This window comes from Cydia splendana, chromosome 6 (genome assembly GCF_910591565.1).
Source record: "Cydia splendana chromosome 6, ilCydSple1.2, whole genome shotgun sequence".
Lineage (NCBI taxonomy): Eukaryota > Metazoa > Arthropoda > Insecta > Lepidoptera > Tortricidae > Cydia > Cydia splendana.
Genome location: NC_085965.1, coordinates 4350199 through 4369078, shown reverse-complemented (window position 1 = coordinate 4369078; position 18880 = coordinate 4350199). Strand labels below are relative to the sequence as shown.

At 39.0% G+C, this 18880-nt stretch overlaps 1 protein-coding gene across 1 annotated transcript in view; it reads right to left on the bottom strand.

Annotated features, from left to right (window-relative positions):
• Positions 1 to 2451: 2451 nt before the first annotated feature.
• LOC134791546 (uncharacterized) overlaps positions 2452 to 18880 on the bottom strand; it is a 37927-nt gene continuing 21498 nt past the window's right edge. Inside the window, exons 2-6 of the mRNA XM_063762595.1 lie at positions 17270 to 17436; positions 10216 to 10399; positions 4307 to 4446; positions 2724 to 2858; positions 2452 to 2613 (exon numbers count right to left, since the gene is read on the bottom strand). Coding sequence (XP_063618665.1) covers positions 2452 to 2613; positions 2724 to 2858; positions 4307 to 4446; positions 10216 to 10399; positions 17270 to 17436 — 788 coding nt within the window. The remainder of the gene's footprint in view (positions 2614 to 2723; positions 2859 to 4306; positions 4447 to 10215; positions 10400 to 17269; positions 17437 to 18880) is intronic.

Here is an 18880-nt window from a genome sequence, read left to right as displayed (position 1 = left end):
TATTCTGGGCAGTTTTTTGGCACGGTCTACTACCATTAGCTTCGTCTTGCTCTTGTTTACTGCGAGACCCATTCCATCGCTCTCCGTCTCGAGTCTCTGAAACAGCTCCTGCATATCTTCCACAGACGTCGCTAAAAGGACCGTGTCATCGGCATATCTGAGGTTTGATATTCGCTTTCCTCCTATGGGGAACCCCTTGTCCCAATTTTCCAGTACCTTCCGGATGATGCACTCGCCATATATGTTGAAAAGGGCCGGGGACAGGATGCAGCCCTGCCGCACTCCCATATTTGTTTTGAACACACTGGAACAGTCGGTGCCGATTCTGACAAAAGAGCGGTTCTCAACATATAAGTGTTGCATCGAGCCAATTAAATGTTCCGGAGTCCCCATCTCGCGCAACACAGTCCACAACTTGCCCCACTGAACGCAGTCAAAGGCTTTAGTGTAATCTATGAAACACAAGACAACAGGGCAATTAAATTCTCTGCTCTTCTCGATGACTTGGCGGATGTTAAGAAGCTGCTCCCTTGTGCCCTTTCCTTTCACGAAACCAGCTTGTTCCTGTGGTATCTGGCTCCTGAGGAAATGGTTGAGCCGCTGGTTAATTATATGTAAGAGGATTTTACTTGCGTGTGAGATCAACGAGATGGTTCTATAATTGCCGCATGCCTTAGTAGATCCTTTTTTGTGTAAGGGGATGAACACGGATTCTGTCCATTCCGACGGCCATTTACCCGTTCTCCACACCTCATTACATATTTCCACCATAAGTGCTGTTCCTGCATCTCCCATGTTCCTCAGCAGTTCGGCAGGAATACCATCTTTGCCAGGCGCCTTTCCGCATTTAAGCACCCTGATAGCGCCTTCCACTTCCGAACGAAGGATCTCGGGTTCGTCTGGTAACAGTTCCTCTACCATACTTTCTGTACTCCCTGTATCATACAGTGCTGCGCAGTATCGCTTCCAGCGCTCCAAAATCTGCGACGTGTCCGTCAGGACATTCCCGGTTTCGTCTTCGATGGCAAGATTCTAACGCTTCGATTCCCCGCTAGCTCCCTCACTTTACGAAACAAGTCCCTAGTTTCGCTACGTACGTTGTGTTGCTCAAGCTCTGTGCAAATGTTGTTGATGTGTGCATTGTAGTCCTGGCGACATCTTCTTTGGACTTCGCGACTGAGCTCCATGTACCGTTGCTGATCCGCAGCTGAACTTGTACCTCTCTCTTTCAGCTCACGTCGTTCCAGGATAATGCGGCTTGTCGATGATGTTATGTAGTCCTTCATGTCCTGCTTCTTAATGATGTGCTGCTTGGCAACCTGGGTAATCAGTTGTTTTAGAAGAGTCCATCTGTCTTGTGCTGACCCTTCGCATAATAGCGAGGTAGCGAGGCTTCGCAAGGTAGCGAAATAGGGGTTGAAAATTTGTATGGAGATCAAAAAAATTTTCGAGTGTGGGGCTTGAAACTTTTTATATGTGCATATTATTAGAATACAAGAAAAGTAATTTCAGCGTTTTTTAAAATTCATCCTCTAACGTGGTTAAAAAGGAGTTGAAAGCCTGAATCCATTACAAATTACTTTGACTGCCCCCCCCTGCCTACCTGCCAGGGGGTGGCGGATGTCTACCGGGCTCAAATAGCTTAGCTTTACGTATATTACATCTGTGCTAAGTGAATTCATCCGATACCAAAATTTGCACCTTATGACACTACTTCTCTCAGTAAATTGGTATTTTAGATGTATTAGGTTAAATATTTTATTTAGGTACCTACTTATGAATTAAGTAAATCTAATCATTGGGTTACCTATTTTAAATTAAATATTTTTGGATTGTTATTTCAACTCAGATATTTTTTTTATTACTGGAATGAAATATTCTTTCAAGCTATTATGTAGTTAGTAATTTGTTTTGTTGGTAATTTATGTTAAGATTTTTTATGTTTATTTTACTCTGTATTTATGTATTAAGTTTGATAATTTGTTTGAGTTTCATTCTAACCAGAATATTACACCTACCTTAGTAAGGAAAATTAAGGATTGGGCGCACCGCGTTACGCTGCGTCTTACGTAAGCGAACAACTCGCGAACGGGACGCGGCGCGGCGCGGCCTGACGCGTCGGGCCCAAGGCGTTCGCGTTCGCAACGAGATTGCCCACGTAGGACACTTCTATAGGTATCAAAGGACTGATTCACCCCGTGCCGCAGGCTTCGCTTCGCGTTCACGTGTTGTTCGCCTACGTAGTACGCTGCGTTATCTGCACGAATAGTGCTTTTTACTTCATACCCACCTCTGTTAGAAACATATTTGTCATAGAGCTGCGTCCTAGTGTTGACGGCGACAGTAGCGATGGCGTCGCGCAGCACAGGCGGGTCCACCTGCACAGGTAATATATACATGACTTTGTAATTAGACTTTCCAAAAAATTGTTGTGTATGTCTTACTTGTGCATCAGTAGCTTGAGAGAAATCCCACACTAGCGTCTTTTGAGCGCTGGCGTCTAGTCAGCGCCATGGAAAATAGTGTCTGCGCGGTTGCACCAACGTTGCGTCGAGCAGTAGTCATAGATTTGACTAGACGTCGACGCTCGGGAGACGCTGATGTGTGCTCTCTCTGAATACATTAGGGCATGAGACTCGATCGCACAAAAGATCCCTATGGGTCCAAGTGTATCCGCAAGGGCCCCCGAAAACCATAAGATAGGATAAGGGCATGAGACTCACCAGGAGCACGGACTCGCAGCGTACGCGCAGTGCGCCGCTGGCGGTGGCGGGCACGTGCACGCGCAGCACGCGCCACGACGCGCGCAGCCCGCCCGCCAGCGGCGCGCTCACCTCCGTGTGCTGCCACGCTTCGGGCTGCAACAATACCCATCGATTACTATATTTGCAGCAAAATTAAGTGGCGATTCAGGTCGTCAATCATCGGAATCATATTACTTATCTCTTTCGCACTTACACTGCCTTATGGAACGGGACTCGAGTAGTATTAAATATATTATCCCTTCGAGTGGCATTGTCCTCCTCGAGGTCTCTACGGTAAGTGGCGGAGGCCGCGAGACGGACAGACATAACAAGCCGGTTGAGTGGCGCAGCCATTTTGGAAAAATATACGTCAAGTGGCGGGGCCTCAACGGGTGATCATCGCGAATTTGGCGCGTGTTAGAAATATGACCGTTTCCCAAAAAAATCTATGAATGATATATACAAACTATATATCACTGAATTCAGCATAAAATTGGTTACTTGATTGTATACCAATGAATTCTATTCTATTTATGTGAATTATGCTAGACTTGTTCTAATCTCATATTACAAATTTTTATCTACTTTCATGTAAAAATACGTATAATTACGAAATAAAACAATTGATTGTAGAAAAAGCAGTCTTTATGACAAAACAATACATTTAACACGATTCACACAGTTTATTTCACTTTTTATCAGTGCGTATTCCTTTTTATCAGTGCGTTTGAATGTTCGCGGCTCGACGACAGTCGGCGCGTAATGGGTGAGGTGGGCAGGAACATCACGTCTTTTCTAACAAACTTTGTTTTACGCGGGAATTCGACCGTTAGGGAATACCATCCTTGTTTATTGACGAATGCATCTTGCAAGAGTGAGCAAGCAAGGCGTAGTTTTAACGGTTTTATTTTAGGCGCGAAATGCAGCGTCGCACAGATGCCGCGAGACGGTCTCTGCCAATTACGGGCTTGTTATGACCGAACCTTCTCGCGGCCTCTGCCACTTAGAGGCATATTTAAAAAAATGGCCGCGCCATTTCTCCTACCGTTCAACCGGAGGTGCTGCCACCCGAAGGGTTATCGGGTAGGACTACAGTAATGCGGGTAGTATTACATAAAAAGTGCGGTAGATACTTTTATTGCCTGAGATGTCGTACTTAGCAGCTTACAATGTTATCTCATAAACTGAACTGGGGGCCTAGCCAAGATACCAATTGTTTCCGCCGTAGCGAACGAAATGGTACCTAATGTCTCTCGTATCACCCGTGTATTCTCATGAATATAGTCCGGTTAGACGGGGCAACCGCGTAATTAGTACGAGTGCGAACCAGGGTATTCAATATACTTATACTTATTTAATATATTTATACTAAAGCATAGAAAATTGAGCTTCATACATATACCAACTCAGAATCATTGCAGGTTTCATTTCATTGTAGGATTTGAAGTTTCTAATTACGATATTGAATAGGTCCATTTTGCAATACAATTAAAAGGGTAGTCACGTCCCCCAGTCACGTTGGCGTTGGCCCCTATTATGTAAAGTATTGATAGACCACCAACCTTTTGTATTTCGTTGTCGATGTACCAATTAATGTTTGAGGGCGGCAGTGAGAAGTCCGTCGTACAATTCAGCAGCATCTGATCCCCCGGACGAACAAAATGCGGAGCTCCACTTATAACTGGATCCTTGTCGGGCATGGCTGCAGGTAAAAATATTTTTTTTTTATTATGGAGGAAGTACAAAATCGGGAGTTATGGAGAACCAGGGGAGAGGCCATTGCCCAGCAGTGGAAACTCAAATAGGCTAAGAAAAAAAAAATGAGCCCGTGACGAGGGTCACGTCTGCCACATGCATCCGGATAGGTAGGCTAGTATAGACACTAAGTGTATGCCGCAAAATAAGCGCGGACATGGCAGGCCCAGGCGGAGATGGCGGGACGACTTAGACACCTTCATCAATAACTGGCAGGAAAAAGCTCAACAATCAAGGGGAGAGGCCTTTGCCCAGCAGTGGACACTATAACAGGCTATTAAAAAAAATAAGCCCATAATTATTAATGTCCCACTTCTGAGTGAAGGCCTCCCGATTCTTCCACGTATCTATATCCCCGGAAGTCTCAGTCTTTGTCAAAGGCGTCAAGATCATCCAGCCATCCGCAGCGATGTCTACTACTGTGACGCCTTACAATTTGTTCCCCAACGGGTAAAATTTATTAGAATGTTGTACCACTTCAGTATAAGACTAAGTCAGCCATGAAGATTCAAGAGGAATACATAAATAATTATCTAAAAAGAATTGAGTCATATAAAAATTGTAAGAGAAATTTCTTTAGACACCGCTTGGTTCTCGAGTTCTAACAAAGGATGGAAGCGTAATTAAATGTAGGCGTATAACCACTCGAAGCGGCGTCTCGTTACGCCTGGATCAAAGGAATGACAATGTGTTGTTAACCGCAGCTCTCGGCGTGCGAGTCGAAGCAAAATAAACCTATTATATTGAAAATTGAAACAGATTATATCGTGTATATTGAATTCATCCCGACGTTTCAAACCTTTTACAGCGTTCGTGGTCAACGGGTGACTGAGGAAAAACTACACTGTGCAAAAACGACCTACTTTCAAAAATAATGAACCATCATAAACTATAAATTTTAAGGCCAGTTATACAAAGAAAAAACATCCTCTAATTAATGTGCATATTTTTACAAGATATTATACAATAGAAGGTTGAGTTTAATTTTATTATACTAACTTAGTTTTTAAATAATATAAGAATAGGTTCTTTACTGGCTTTTTTTCTGTTTCGGAATCAGAAATGAATACATAATTATGTTTTAATTATTATTTCGCGATAAAACTGTAAAATTGTATCTGATGTTATGCCTATTTTGTAAACAACATTCCATACGATTCATAAATTATGTTTTTGTTTGAAAACAAATGTTACATAAAAGCGATCTAAGATTGTTATCATTATAATAACAGTGTTCCGTTCTTAACGTTTAGTTTTTAAGTAATTAATCAAAATTCCGCGCGCTTCTACCGTTTATCGATGCAAAGCCAAAACGCACTTCACAACGATACAATATTGACATTTTAGCCAATAGGATCGTCCGAAACTCTCGGGCGACACGCTCAGAACGAGCCTCAGCAGCGCCTCTGTTGGCGAGAACGAGAACTAGCGAGACGCCGCCGCGTGCAGATCGACCGCTATCGATTTAAATCGCTTATTATGTATTAAACATCCAAAACTAAGTGTTTTAGTGATATATCCTGCGTGACAAAAGACCTAAGACTGTTTAACATACCGCCGGCCGGTGAGTATCAGGTCAGTTCAGGGTCATTCTCGCATTTCGTGCAAATCGGTATTATTTGCAATTTACCAAAAATGTGTTGGTGTTTTCGAATACCTATCAATGCAAGGTTGTAACATAGGACCTAAAGTATATATGGGCCCGCCATGAACAATTCTAAAAAGGTGGTTATTTTCTTTATATTTACAATTAACCCCCACTATTTTCATTCCTCTCTGCACGTATCGCGTGAAGCTATACTTTGAGCTCCATTTAAACCTTAAGATACTAAAAATAGAAAACTTCTTTTTGGTTCAGTAAACAAGTAATTTAGTTATGTTTTATATCGTATAATATTATACTCTCAGAAATTAACAATAAAACTATACAGCCTTATAAGTGTATGGTCCAAGCATTTTCTTCATTACCGACGCGAGAAATGGATTAGCTATATTTTGCTATATAGCAAGGGTATATAGCACTTCCCGCGGATACAACACATTGTTCGTCAGTCAGTTGGCCGCGTGCTACCACAGCGGTCGTCCGTATGTTACTTTTGACGAAAATACCTACGTTCTCTCGTGTCGGGAAGAAGTGTGGTTCAGATAAATCTTCATCGCCATCTAGTGATTTATACAGTAAGTACCAATTGTACATTATTAACATTATACCTAATTGATGTGTTTTAGGGTTGCCTTTCGGGTGGCTTATTCTGCGAAATCAAGGTCTGATATCAACCGACCTATACGACGTAAACTTCCAAAACTTCATTCATATCTGTTTCATTCATTTCTTTTCCTTCCAATTTTGCCAGGGAAGGTAATGAACGAATTTAGAAGGTAATGATAATGTATTAGAGGCGGTGCATTTAATGGAAAGAGGGTTAAGTTATTATAAATAGTATATTGGTATAAGCATTTAAAACTGTATGTAATAATATATAGGGGAGCCCAACTGGTGATTTATGGATCTAACTAGAGCGCAGTAGATTAACATAACCTGCCGCTCTACATATAATACCAGACCGCACTCAAGGACTGTGCTGAGAAATTTGACACGTTACTAAGAGACTAAGTGAGTTGGAATTGGAATCATCAGGTACCTGTCGACGATAAGGTAGAGAACGGGGCAAATGTTTGGAATAAAAGGCAGAAACTACATGAACATAAACACAGGCCGATAAGTAATAATAGTGCCTCCGCTGTCAAAAGCGACAATTCCCAACCCGTGCGTGATAAATCTCAGAAAACTGATACCAGCAGTAAAAAACGGTGTAAACCTCTCAGGGCGATGGAGCATCGCAAGTTCATCCATCTGTGGAATATAGCTTGACAATCGGAGGACATACGGGCACATCTGCTGTTATTCATGGTGCACTGTCGACGAACTTAAGCTCAAAGGGGACTCCAAGACTTTCAAAATAGGAGTACCCTCGACAATGTATGAATCCTGTTTATTTCCAACTATGTAGCCCGATAATCGTGGTCATTTCGTAAATCCAACGTCAATGGGAGTCAGACAAAAACCAACCAGTAATACTTAGTTCGGAATCCTGATTCGAAACCTTCACTGGATCTAATTCACCAAAATGTAAGGGGTCTTAACACCAAAGTAAGTTTTTCGGGCTTCTATGCTGTTGGTCCAGACTACTTAGGTACCTGCATAAGGGGTCTTAACGCAAAAGTAAGTTTTTCGGGCTTCTATGCTGTTGGTCCAGACTACGTAGGTACCTGCATATATCTTAAAGGGGTGTTTAGAGCATTAGAATGGTCCAATACACTTCATGCTTAATCTGGTACATACTCTCCACAAGTACATATCCTCACCATTGGAAGATTTCACGGGTAAGACCGATCCCAAAGTCAAGGTATTCTTTTCGTTCAGCTTTAGCAAAGCTGTTTGAGTCCATACTCCATGGCACGTTGTCGAAACAAGTGAAACCATTATTCCTGTGCTAAAGTTTGTCAACACTCCGCATGGTTTCAGAGCGAAACGGTCTGTGGAAACTAACCTGACCTTGGTTTACACCATCTCAGAGCATCTGGATATGGGTATCCTGGTAGACGTTCTGTATTATGATTTCCGAAAAGCCTTCAATCGTATGGATAACGATGTATTCCTACACAAACTAGACGCTATTGGGTTCAATCCACATTTGCTTAACATTTTTGCCAGTTATCTGCGTGATCAACCGCAGTACGCAACGACCAGCATGGCCACTTCGTACCAGATCCGTACCATACTCGTTCTGGTGACAGCCAAGATTCAATCTTGGGGCCTTTCCTATTTGGAATAATGGTCAATGACCTGCTCTCGGTTATCCATAACGCTCGTTGTCTACTCTACGCCGACGATCTTAAATTGGTATATTGAGTTAAGAAGGAGGAGTATTGTAAGTTGCTGCAGGAGGATGTTTCATCTCTGTTCCAATGGAGTCGGGATAACAAACTGACTTTCAATGCGGCTAAGTGTCAAGTGTGTAGTTTTAATCGAGCCCTATTTCCTACACATGCTCAATATTTTCTTGGACCTGAGCCAATAGACTCTTGGGTCAATAGACTCTTGTAATAACAAGAGTCGTCTCAGTAAAGGATCTTGCGGTCATATTCGATACGCGGCTAACATTTCACGACCACATCAAAGCACTTGCCACTGTAGATTCAGTAGATTAGGCTTTGTCACTCGCAACGTCAGAGATTTCCATTTCCCTTGCCCCATAAAAGTTTTTTACAATGTTCTGGTCAGAAGCAAGTTGGAGGCGTCCTGGATAGCCTGGATCCCTTACGAGTCAACGTACATTCTACTATTGGAAAAGGTCCAAAAGAATTTCCTTAGGATGTATTACCAAAAAATATTTATTTTAGGAACCCTGGGCTTCATGTTTTTGGAGGTGAGGCACAACTTAAGCCTACTACTTTTAGCTTGTTGGGCTTTTCGTGGAGACTCTGACTGCCTTGAACTAGTAGAGAGGCTTGTAAGACTTTTTGTACCGGACATTAGAAATATAACCCTTGCTTGAGATTTTGCGAGTTTATGGAGCTGCGGTGGATGGATTGGCAGTCGAGTGTATTTGGATGTTAATTTTAAATTAAAGTATGTAGTTTCTCAGTGTGTTGGTGATAAGACTGATGTAGTGCTGTGTAAACATTAAATAAATAAACAATACGAAATACGTCTTCAATTACGCAAATTGTGCTTGACAATCGCTACAAGCTAGGTGGTAAATCATAAGTCGCGAATGTCAAGCCGGAATATTTGTTAAGTCGGCTTGATCGTCTGCACAGCGCTTGAGACACGTGATTTTAATGTTGTTAATTATATTAATGGTGTTAATTTTCGTTAAATAAAGTTTTTTTATTGCGATTTCATAAGTTTGTTTCATTACCGTCCACTGATAAAATTACCATCCATGCCCATTTCATTACCAGCGCGTAGTTCATTACCACCAGTCTTATTAAATGAAAAGTAATAAGGTTACGAAGGTGCCTTTAGCATAAAAGTGTCAATAAATGAATCCACAATGCATGAAAACCCAAAAATTTACCATTTAAAAGAAAATTTACAAATCGAGAGAACATCACCGATTTGCACGAAATGAGAGAACGACCCTTCAGTGCGTGATATCCTTTGGTTATTTTATCGTGTTGTACCGTTTGTTACCGGCGAGTATACATATTTATGCTCGATCCTAACTGTTGTGAATTGGCATTGCATCTCATTCCAAAACCGCGCCATTTTGCAACAAACAGAGTGGTAATGAAAATTACAATTGCTTTTCCGCTCGAGGAAAACTCACTGTCACGTTTCTCGGATATTCAATCTTCCTGAAATTAATATCCTATTGATGTAAGCAATACAAATAATAATATATGAAACAAATACACCCTACAGGGCAATTAGGGTTTCATTTTTTCATCTAATACTGGATTCGTTCTGATTGGTTTGCTCACGCAAAACCTGCCAAATGATCTACGCCTAGCCACAGAATAAATAATATTACTAGTTACAGAAGGTTCGCTTTCTTAGAAAACGCGTCAATGACGAGAGACATAGGCTTTTCTTCCACTAACCTTACGTTTTGGTATATTCAAGCGGCATTCGCAAACGCAATTCAAATGTACCGGAATTAATCCCTCCTCAACAGGAGGATAATAATAAGAACATAACAATTCTCACCAACAACAGTCATGTGTTTGGTCTGGCGGGCGATCTGGAACATGGGACCCTCGGTGGAGACCTCGCAGGTGTAGGCGGCCCGCGTGGCCTGCGGCAGCGGCATGACGCGCACCACGCACGACTCCAGCTCGCAGGACCCGCCTTGCACCATGATACCGGTCACGTTGAACAAGCGGATTTGAGTCTGTAAGATAATCATTTTTAAATCGACATAGTTTGAGTTCATTATTCAGGTGTTAGTTAGGTCGTTTAGATTCGGAACTTATGTACGAAATATCATTTGATATTTACAATTCGTTTTTCGGTGAAAGAAAACATCGTGAGGAAACCGGACTAATCCCTATAAGGCCTAAGCTCTGGGTTGGAGGTCAGATGGCAGTCGCTTTCGTAGAAACTAGTGCCCAAGCAAATTCTTGGGATTAGTTGTCAAGCGGACCCCAGGTTATACTGCATACTGCAGCAGTATTGCGGCGCAACATTGTTGCTGACTGCATTGCTGCAGTAAATGTCAAAAATCCAGGTAAGTATCAACATTGATTTTCACATCGTCAGGTGACAAGCAAAACTCACTAATTACCACCACAAGTTCATAGCCATAGTGAACCATATTAGTACTAAACGAAGGTCGATTTTTGTTTAATTTTTTTTTAGTAATTAGTGACTTTTGCTTGTCACCTGACGACATATCCTTTAATCCATTTGCAATGCTTCGATTGTTACCTTTAGGGACGTACATACTGTGACGTTTATACAATAAAAGTGCAATGCGAACTACCTGCAAGTCGACATTCTGTTGTCAACTGTCACGGCGTACAGGCGGGTCGCGGAGCACACCTGACTGACCAACTGAGTTTTATTTATCACCTTGTAATACAACAGAATCAAGACGTCACAATGGCGACGAGGATAAAGAACGTAAGAAAAAACAAAAAAATCGATGTAGTTGCTAAATAACCGACAAAAAGTTATCAGTTTGAAATTATTTTTCAATAAAAGGGAGGGAGACGAATGACCCAAATAGCACAGGTATGATGGACCCATTGTGGACTTAATTTATAGCTCTGAGCACATAAACATCTTTATAAGGTACACTTCTGGTATTTAAACTATATTTTGATCGAGAAAAGAACTATTTTTAAGCTAATATTATTACTATAGGGCACATTTCAACGTCTTATTCAGTTTAAATACTATTTAATGCTTTTACCTTTCCAAAAAACGGGTCGTTGAACAGGAATTAAGCTAAATACAGTAAAATAAGTTATTATATAATAGAAATAAAACTTTTATAGCGACTGTGTATTTAAGGAAGCGTGTAAAACTATAATTAAGTTATACGTATAATAAATAAACTGTCGCGTATATTGCTGTGTAGTGCTGAATATGTCTGTTCACCGGTAATTTACTACAGGTAACTAAGTATACCAACGTGGTGCTGTCTGCGTTAACGGTTGTTGAAACAATATCTGGGTGCGCTGTAGTTTATTATTAGCTCACAAATGTATCAAATTAACGACAAATGCTTAATAATAGTTCACATAATAGGGTTAACACTTTTAACCAGAAGTTATCTACCTAAATAAATAATAAGTGTACGCTTTATTTAGCGTCAGACTCAATAAAAATCAACAGATCATCTGCTATACAACATGGTGCTACTTAGCTTACGTGTGCTAGTTAGATATGCATTTAAATTATTTAACCAAATCAGCATAATATTATCTGGGTCTTGTTTCTATATTGCAAAAGGAAAAATAAGTAAACAAACTGATACTGTCGGTGAAATTTGTCGTAAAGTTTAAGCTTAATACGAGTATTCTCCAAAAATGGAATACTTTTATGGTTGTAAATGTTGTTGTGTTAATATTGCACTCACCCTCCTGGGGCCCAGCCATACAAGGAAAAAGTCTGAAATTTGCTATTGAAATTTGAATCTATAGTGTAGGATTCAGGGTTGATTTTGTTTTGTTTAAAATGAAACGAAGCAAAACAGATGCAACTCTGCTTCAATTAAACATTAGGTGGTGTCGCTAAGGAGCAAAATGTCATGGTTACGGCGACGGCGAACATTGAATCCTGAACGAAGCGAGGTATTAAAATGGAATACTGAGCGTAGTGAGGGATTCAAGTGTTAACGCCCAAAGTGAAAATAATTTTGCTACCATGTGACCCATACTGCTTTTCACATCACATAATATATGTATAAGGAAATAAAAAATTATAATAAGTTAGATTAAAGAACCTAAAGTCTTAAGAGTTTAAACCTAAAGAGTCTTAAGAGTTTAAAGAGTTAAAGAGTGAAAAGAGTCTGAAAAGTCTAAAGAGTTAAAAGAGTCTAAAGAGTCTAAATAGTCTATGGAGTCTAAAGAGTCTAAAGAGTCTAAAGAGTCTAAAGAGTCTAAAGAGTCTAAAGAGTCTAAAGAGTCTAAAGAGTCTAAAGAGTCTAAAGAGTCTAAAGAGTCTAAAGAGTCTAAAGAGTCTAAAGAGTCTAAAGAGTCTAAAGAGTAAATAGTCTAAAGAGCCTAAAGAGACTAAATAGTCTAAATAGTCTAGAGTCTAAAGAGTCTAAAGAGTCTAAATAGTCTAAAGAGTCTAAAGAGTCTAAAGAGTCTAAAAAGTCTAAAGAGTCTAAAGAGTCTAGAGTCTAAAGAGTCTAAAGAGTCTAAAGAGTCTAAAGAGTCTAAAGAGTCTAAAGAGTCTAAAGAGTCTAAAGAGTCTAGAGCGTTTAAAGAGTCTAAATAGTCTAAAAAGTCTAAAGAGTCTAAAGAGTCTCAAGAGATTAAAGAGTAAAGTCTAAATAGTCTAAAAAGTAAAAAGAGTCTAAATAGTCTTAATAGTCTAAATAGTCTAAAGAGTCTAAGGAGACTACAGAATCTAAGTTAGAGTCTAAAGATTGTAAGAGTTTAAATAGTCTAAAGAAGTCTAAAGGGTCTAAGAGTCTTGAGAGTCTGAAGAATCTAGAGTCGTACATGTGTGCAGTAAACAGATTTTGTTGAAAATAATTATAATAAAAATAACCATTTTCCGGATAAATGTAAAAAATTCTTCCACCGAACTTAGAAAGTACCTACTACAGCTGGTAGGACCGTGGGCCTTGGGAAGGTATGGCTATGCTTAATAATTCTGCCGCGCCAGCAATGATTGCGCGGTGATTGATTACATTTGGAAACTCATGAAATGCTTACCTTGTCCTCCTTAAATAAGTTCTTTATTTAATTATTTAAACGAGTTTTCAAATGCAAGTACCGCGGTTATGGTGGTGGGGCGGGGTTGCTGATGCCGACTATTATGGTGTATTTAAAATAACTAACTAGACATTGACACAACCTTGCCTATAAATATGAAAACTAGAAAAGTCGAGTTTCATAAGCTGAAAAGACAATGGTATTAATGTATAGTTTATGCAAGATACGAGTTCCGTATAAATAAATACCTACAATTGGAGTGAAGACTCCGTGAGTGGAACCTAAGTCCGAATAAGGAAATACCATTGGAGTGAAAACTCCGCGAGTGCTGCATGGGATATCGGCCCATGTAGTGCAAATGATAAGTTCTTCAGAATTAAAAATAAATATAGCTCAGGAAAAATTCCATAAAATTTAAATTGTTAGTAATATGTGACTATAATTAACGTTAAGGAGTGAAACTCAGGTTATTGTCACAAAGACTCGTTGAACTTTAATGTATGTCTTGGGGTCCAATCCTATGTATATGTGTCTACCTGTTCTGTTTGTTACACGTTAGGTTACTTCGATAACTCCTTAAGTACAGAAACTCGGTAGTTAGAAGGTACTTACCTAACGCACATGTTCCGTGCTTACTTACGGATAGTATTACAATGATGTCTTAATTGTCCTTTAGAAAGCTTTAGAATGTGCCTGAGTGTCGTGTGCCTGCTATCTGCGAGCACTCTTCCAAGTACGCACGTTTCAGAAGCTAGCGTAATGGACATTTTTAAAGTTGCTGTCGACAAATTATAAGAATACTTTTCGCAAAAACAGAGTTTGTATGAACGATTCGTGTTTCGACTGATGCAACAAGAATTGTACTTTGGAAATTTCTAATCTAATCTATTCCTAATGATTCTAAATGTGATTTCAATGCGGAAAATTAAGCCTCCGCCGATCTAAAGGAAAATATTGAATCTAGGGGTTTCAGTTACAATAAACAAGTGATTATGGGAACAAATTTGATAAAATGTTAGGAGGCAACTGAAAGAGTTTTTGGGCAAACATAACAAACAGGTAGACAGGATTGCGATAATGGCGCCGCCTTCCCCCTAAAAGATAAAATGTGCCGGCATGTGATAAATGTGCCTACAAAGGCCAATTCAAAATGCAAAGCTGCACTAGGACTAAATGAGTACCGATAAAAGTCGACGGGCCGACTAAATTAAAGTCCAAAAATAAATAAATTACCTAAAGCCAATCAACTAATTTTAGTGCCAAAAGGACACAATAGTAATTCTATAAATTTACAATCAGGTCAAAGGTCAATTTAAGGTAAATAAATAGACGCTGGGTCCGTCACAATGCCACACATTGTGTAGGTATCTAAAGTAAATGCTGAAAAAAAATACAAAGTACCAATCAGTGACGATGCGTGAAACCTTGCCTCCCACTGCGCTACTTTATATATGACTTGTTCCTAATAGTGAAAACATACACATACGACATAGTAACCGAATCCGTAAAATGGACGGCCAAGCGATGGCGTCAATATCGGACAGTTACCCAGATAGAGATGAGTTTTAATTAAGTGTAATAAAAAGGCACGTTAGTGGGAAATTTATACTGTGTACGTATAAAAACGTAAGGACCAGACGTGATCTTGATTGCACCAAATTGCAGTTTGCCTAGTTGAGGTTGAAACTAACAAAATCAAACAAACCTTGTAAATTGAGGTTGCAGATCGAGCCTCTATATTTGCAAGTGTACATATATATTATCAAAGAGTTATTTACTTAAGTCGTTGTTTAATTATCGTACAGGTACTAAGTACCAAGTATGAACTAAAACCCAAAATGGCCTAGGGTTTTATTAAAGCAACGGAATAATAATAAAGTAAATCTCCGAACAATGTACTCGGTGAAACCGTGTTCATGGTAATTAAATTCCATTGGTTCCTTGTAAAATATACATAATTAGAGTTAAACAATATATGCCACCATCAAAATGAACATACACAGGTGCTAGTTTTGCTCTATAATATATCTGTAAGTAATTGAACCTAAGGGAAGCAAAATGTCTATAAAATAAAATATTAATGTGACTGTAACCATGGTCAAATTAAGGCTGTGTATATTGTAGTCAAGGGCTACTGTAGACTATAGTCAAGGCTAAAATCAACTTCCAATTGTAAGCAGGGATTAAAGTTGTTTTCATAACATAAATAATATCATTCATTGTATAAGTAACATTAAGTTGCTAGATTAACAGTACAGTCGATATACCATACTTGAATATAATTGAGGTCAATACTGTATTCAGCAAGTATTATAATTAAAAAACGGTAATAAAATAATGTATCCAATGCAATTTATAATAATAACGGTCAAATATGTAGGTACCTACATCATTTTACCCGAGTAATAGAAATCTATTTGTATAGATCATGGTTTGCGTAAATAACATACCAGTGCACAAGTAAAACTAAATAGGTTGTGATATCTGGTATGACTTTTTACCTTACTTAACATTGGACCATTTACGTATATTATAAATTGCATTATATCTATATATTATACTATATTACCTATCAAACAGCCAAGTAAAACTGAGGAAATCAGTTGTTGCCAATAAATAATGTACATGTACGAGATGTTATTGGAATATGTTACCTGTATGTTACAATTTTATTGGAAATTCACGAAATAGGAATTAATTGTGTGAAACGTGTACATAGCTTGAACGCTAATGAAAATACCTAGAAAAGTGTAAGCATCCAAAGAAAATATGTATCAATTAAGGTTAAACTCGTAAGATATTTAAACCTCGAGTTATTATCAAATTGAATAAAAGAAAGCAGACTCAAAATTCAAAACTGAAAAAAGGAGAAGGAAAGAGACTGATATTGTAAAAGTAAAACCATAATTGTATTAAAACACTTTATTACGCTAAACAAGTACATAACAATAAGAGAATAGAATAAATGTGTACAAAGGCGAACTCATCCCGTTAAAGGATCTCTTCCAGCTGACCGCTAAGCAACTGAGAGAGATACTAGGAATAGTGTAAATATTCCAAGGTTATATTGTTAAAAAATGTTTATTGTTGAACTGTTGAGAAATGAATATATCCACACCTCGCCGAGTTTCTTCCGCCGGTTCTTCTCGGGTCTGAGGTTAACGCTGTTTTCCGAACCGGTGGTAGTATGTCGGAATTAGAATCTAAATTAACCTAGCAGTTATAAGATAAACAGATGTGAGATGACTGAACTATTGTTGCATGGCTAACGCATAAAATAAAATAAATAAATCATTATAAAAAGGAAGAGATGTGACGTTTATACAATAAAAGTGCAATGCGAACTACCTGCAAGTCGACATTCTGTTGTCAACTGTCACGGCGTACAGGCGGGTCGCGGAGCACACCTGACTGACCAACTGAGTTTTATTTATCACCTTGTAATACAACAGAATCAAGACGTCACACATACTATGATAATACCAATGACCAAATAAATCTTGAACGTTAAAATTGACAAGTTTCATAACAATCAACACCTAAGTCAGGTTAGTCGTATTGCACGAAAAATTATTCAATCATGTAATCAATCAATCACCCATTTATGACCCATTTTGTACCTTGTCACAGTGACAATAGTATGTGGTCTCTAGCGACTTTCATATTGGTTGTCACTGTAACAAGGTCCGAAATGGGTCATAAATTAATACTTTCGAAGGTACTGTGTTTGGGGATTGGGCCAAGTCTGGTGGAATTTAATTTATGTACGTCGACAGGAAAAATAATATAGGAAAAATAATTAAATGCAAATTGATATTTAAGATGGAACTAATTAAACAATAGGATTTTGCGCGTTGAGACAATTTTACCTTTTGCGAGGGGTTGTACCGGAAGATCTCGTGCAGGTCGCGGTACCACTTGACAGAGTGCAGTTTCTGGCCGTCCATGTGGAAGTGGCAGCTGAGCTCGGCCGCGCGCCGCGGGTCCGCGTGCAGCGGGACCTTCAGCTGCGTTATCTCGTGGCCCGATGTCAGGACTGGCGACAAGGAAGACAATTATTACTGTATCCATAGTCTAATAAAACATGGTCTTCTCTTCCCAGAGTGACACAGGCATACGTCACAATAACATGGCCGCTATATATAGCGCTATCGCATATTATCATATAGCGCTGTCGCATGATGACGTAGGCTTGTGTCAGTTAGGTGACCTAGAAAAGACGGGAAGAGAGTACCAGGCGGAGTATACTATTATACCATGACTGTGTCGTAAATAGTACACAACCCTAGCCATATAGTAAGCTTGATAAATGGCATAGACTAAGGGCCCACCGTAGTTAACTTTTGTGGAGCACTTACAATAGTTACAATTGTTGAAATAAAAATATTTAAAAGTTTATTTCGTTCTGTTGCGATGCCCTTTTTTATAAGTACCTAAACAAATAATTTGTACATTTTCGGGTAGTTATAACATTTATTGATTAACCAACCAAATACAAAACCACCTGGATCTGTCACTGAACGACCTGACTTTCCTACATTATTTGATCATGTAATGTTTTCATCTACCCTCAACTGGCTTAAGAAGCCATTTGAGGGTAGATTGCGTTAACTCTTTTTTAAATACCTAAAGACACAGACTATAAGCAGGTATAAGATATACAGGGTGATCAATCCAAATGGGTCAGTATGGAGAAGTCGGAAACTATGAGAGATAGCGAAATCTGTTCTTAGGAACCATGGCTTCGATTTTAGATTTAATAATAATGGCATTCAATTTTTTTTTAAATCTATCATACATAACCGGGATTCGAACCTGGTCAATATTCTTGTTGTTTGTTTGTATGGCAACTTTTAAACAATGCGTGATATAGTGATGGGTAGGACATCAATTTAAAATGAGTTTGTATGAGTACCTCATTTTCTAAAATGAGGTGTTACAATGTCTTACTTCAAATGAGGTGAGGTACTAGCATATATTCAGCGTCGACTATTCCATTAACTCCCACGGCGACAAAAATATTTAATGTATATACATATTTATGTATTCATCACTTCCTTTATAAATAAATAAGTAGTAATATTTAATTGGAGTGCAATTCTGGAGGTTAAGAATAGAACTTTTAGGAGAAAGATAATTTTAGAATCAAACTAAGAACATAAAGTACCTAACTTAATTTGCTGCTTTTATGAAACTTGTTCTAATGTAGCTCTTTTTTATTGTTAGATTGTTTAGACCTCCTCCTTGCTACTTGATATAATTTTAAGTATAATAATCACTAGCGACCCGCCCCGGCTTCGCACGGGTTAGCAAATTATACACCTAAACCTTCCTCAAGAATCACTCTTTTGATAGGTGAAAACCACATGAAAATCCGTCCAGTAGTTTTTAAGTCTATCGCGAACATACAAACAAACCCACAAACAGACAGACGCGGCGGGGGACTTTGTTTTATAATATGTAGTGATATATTTCATAAG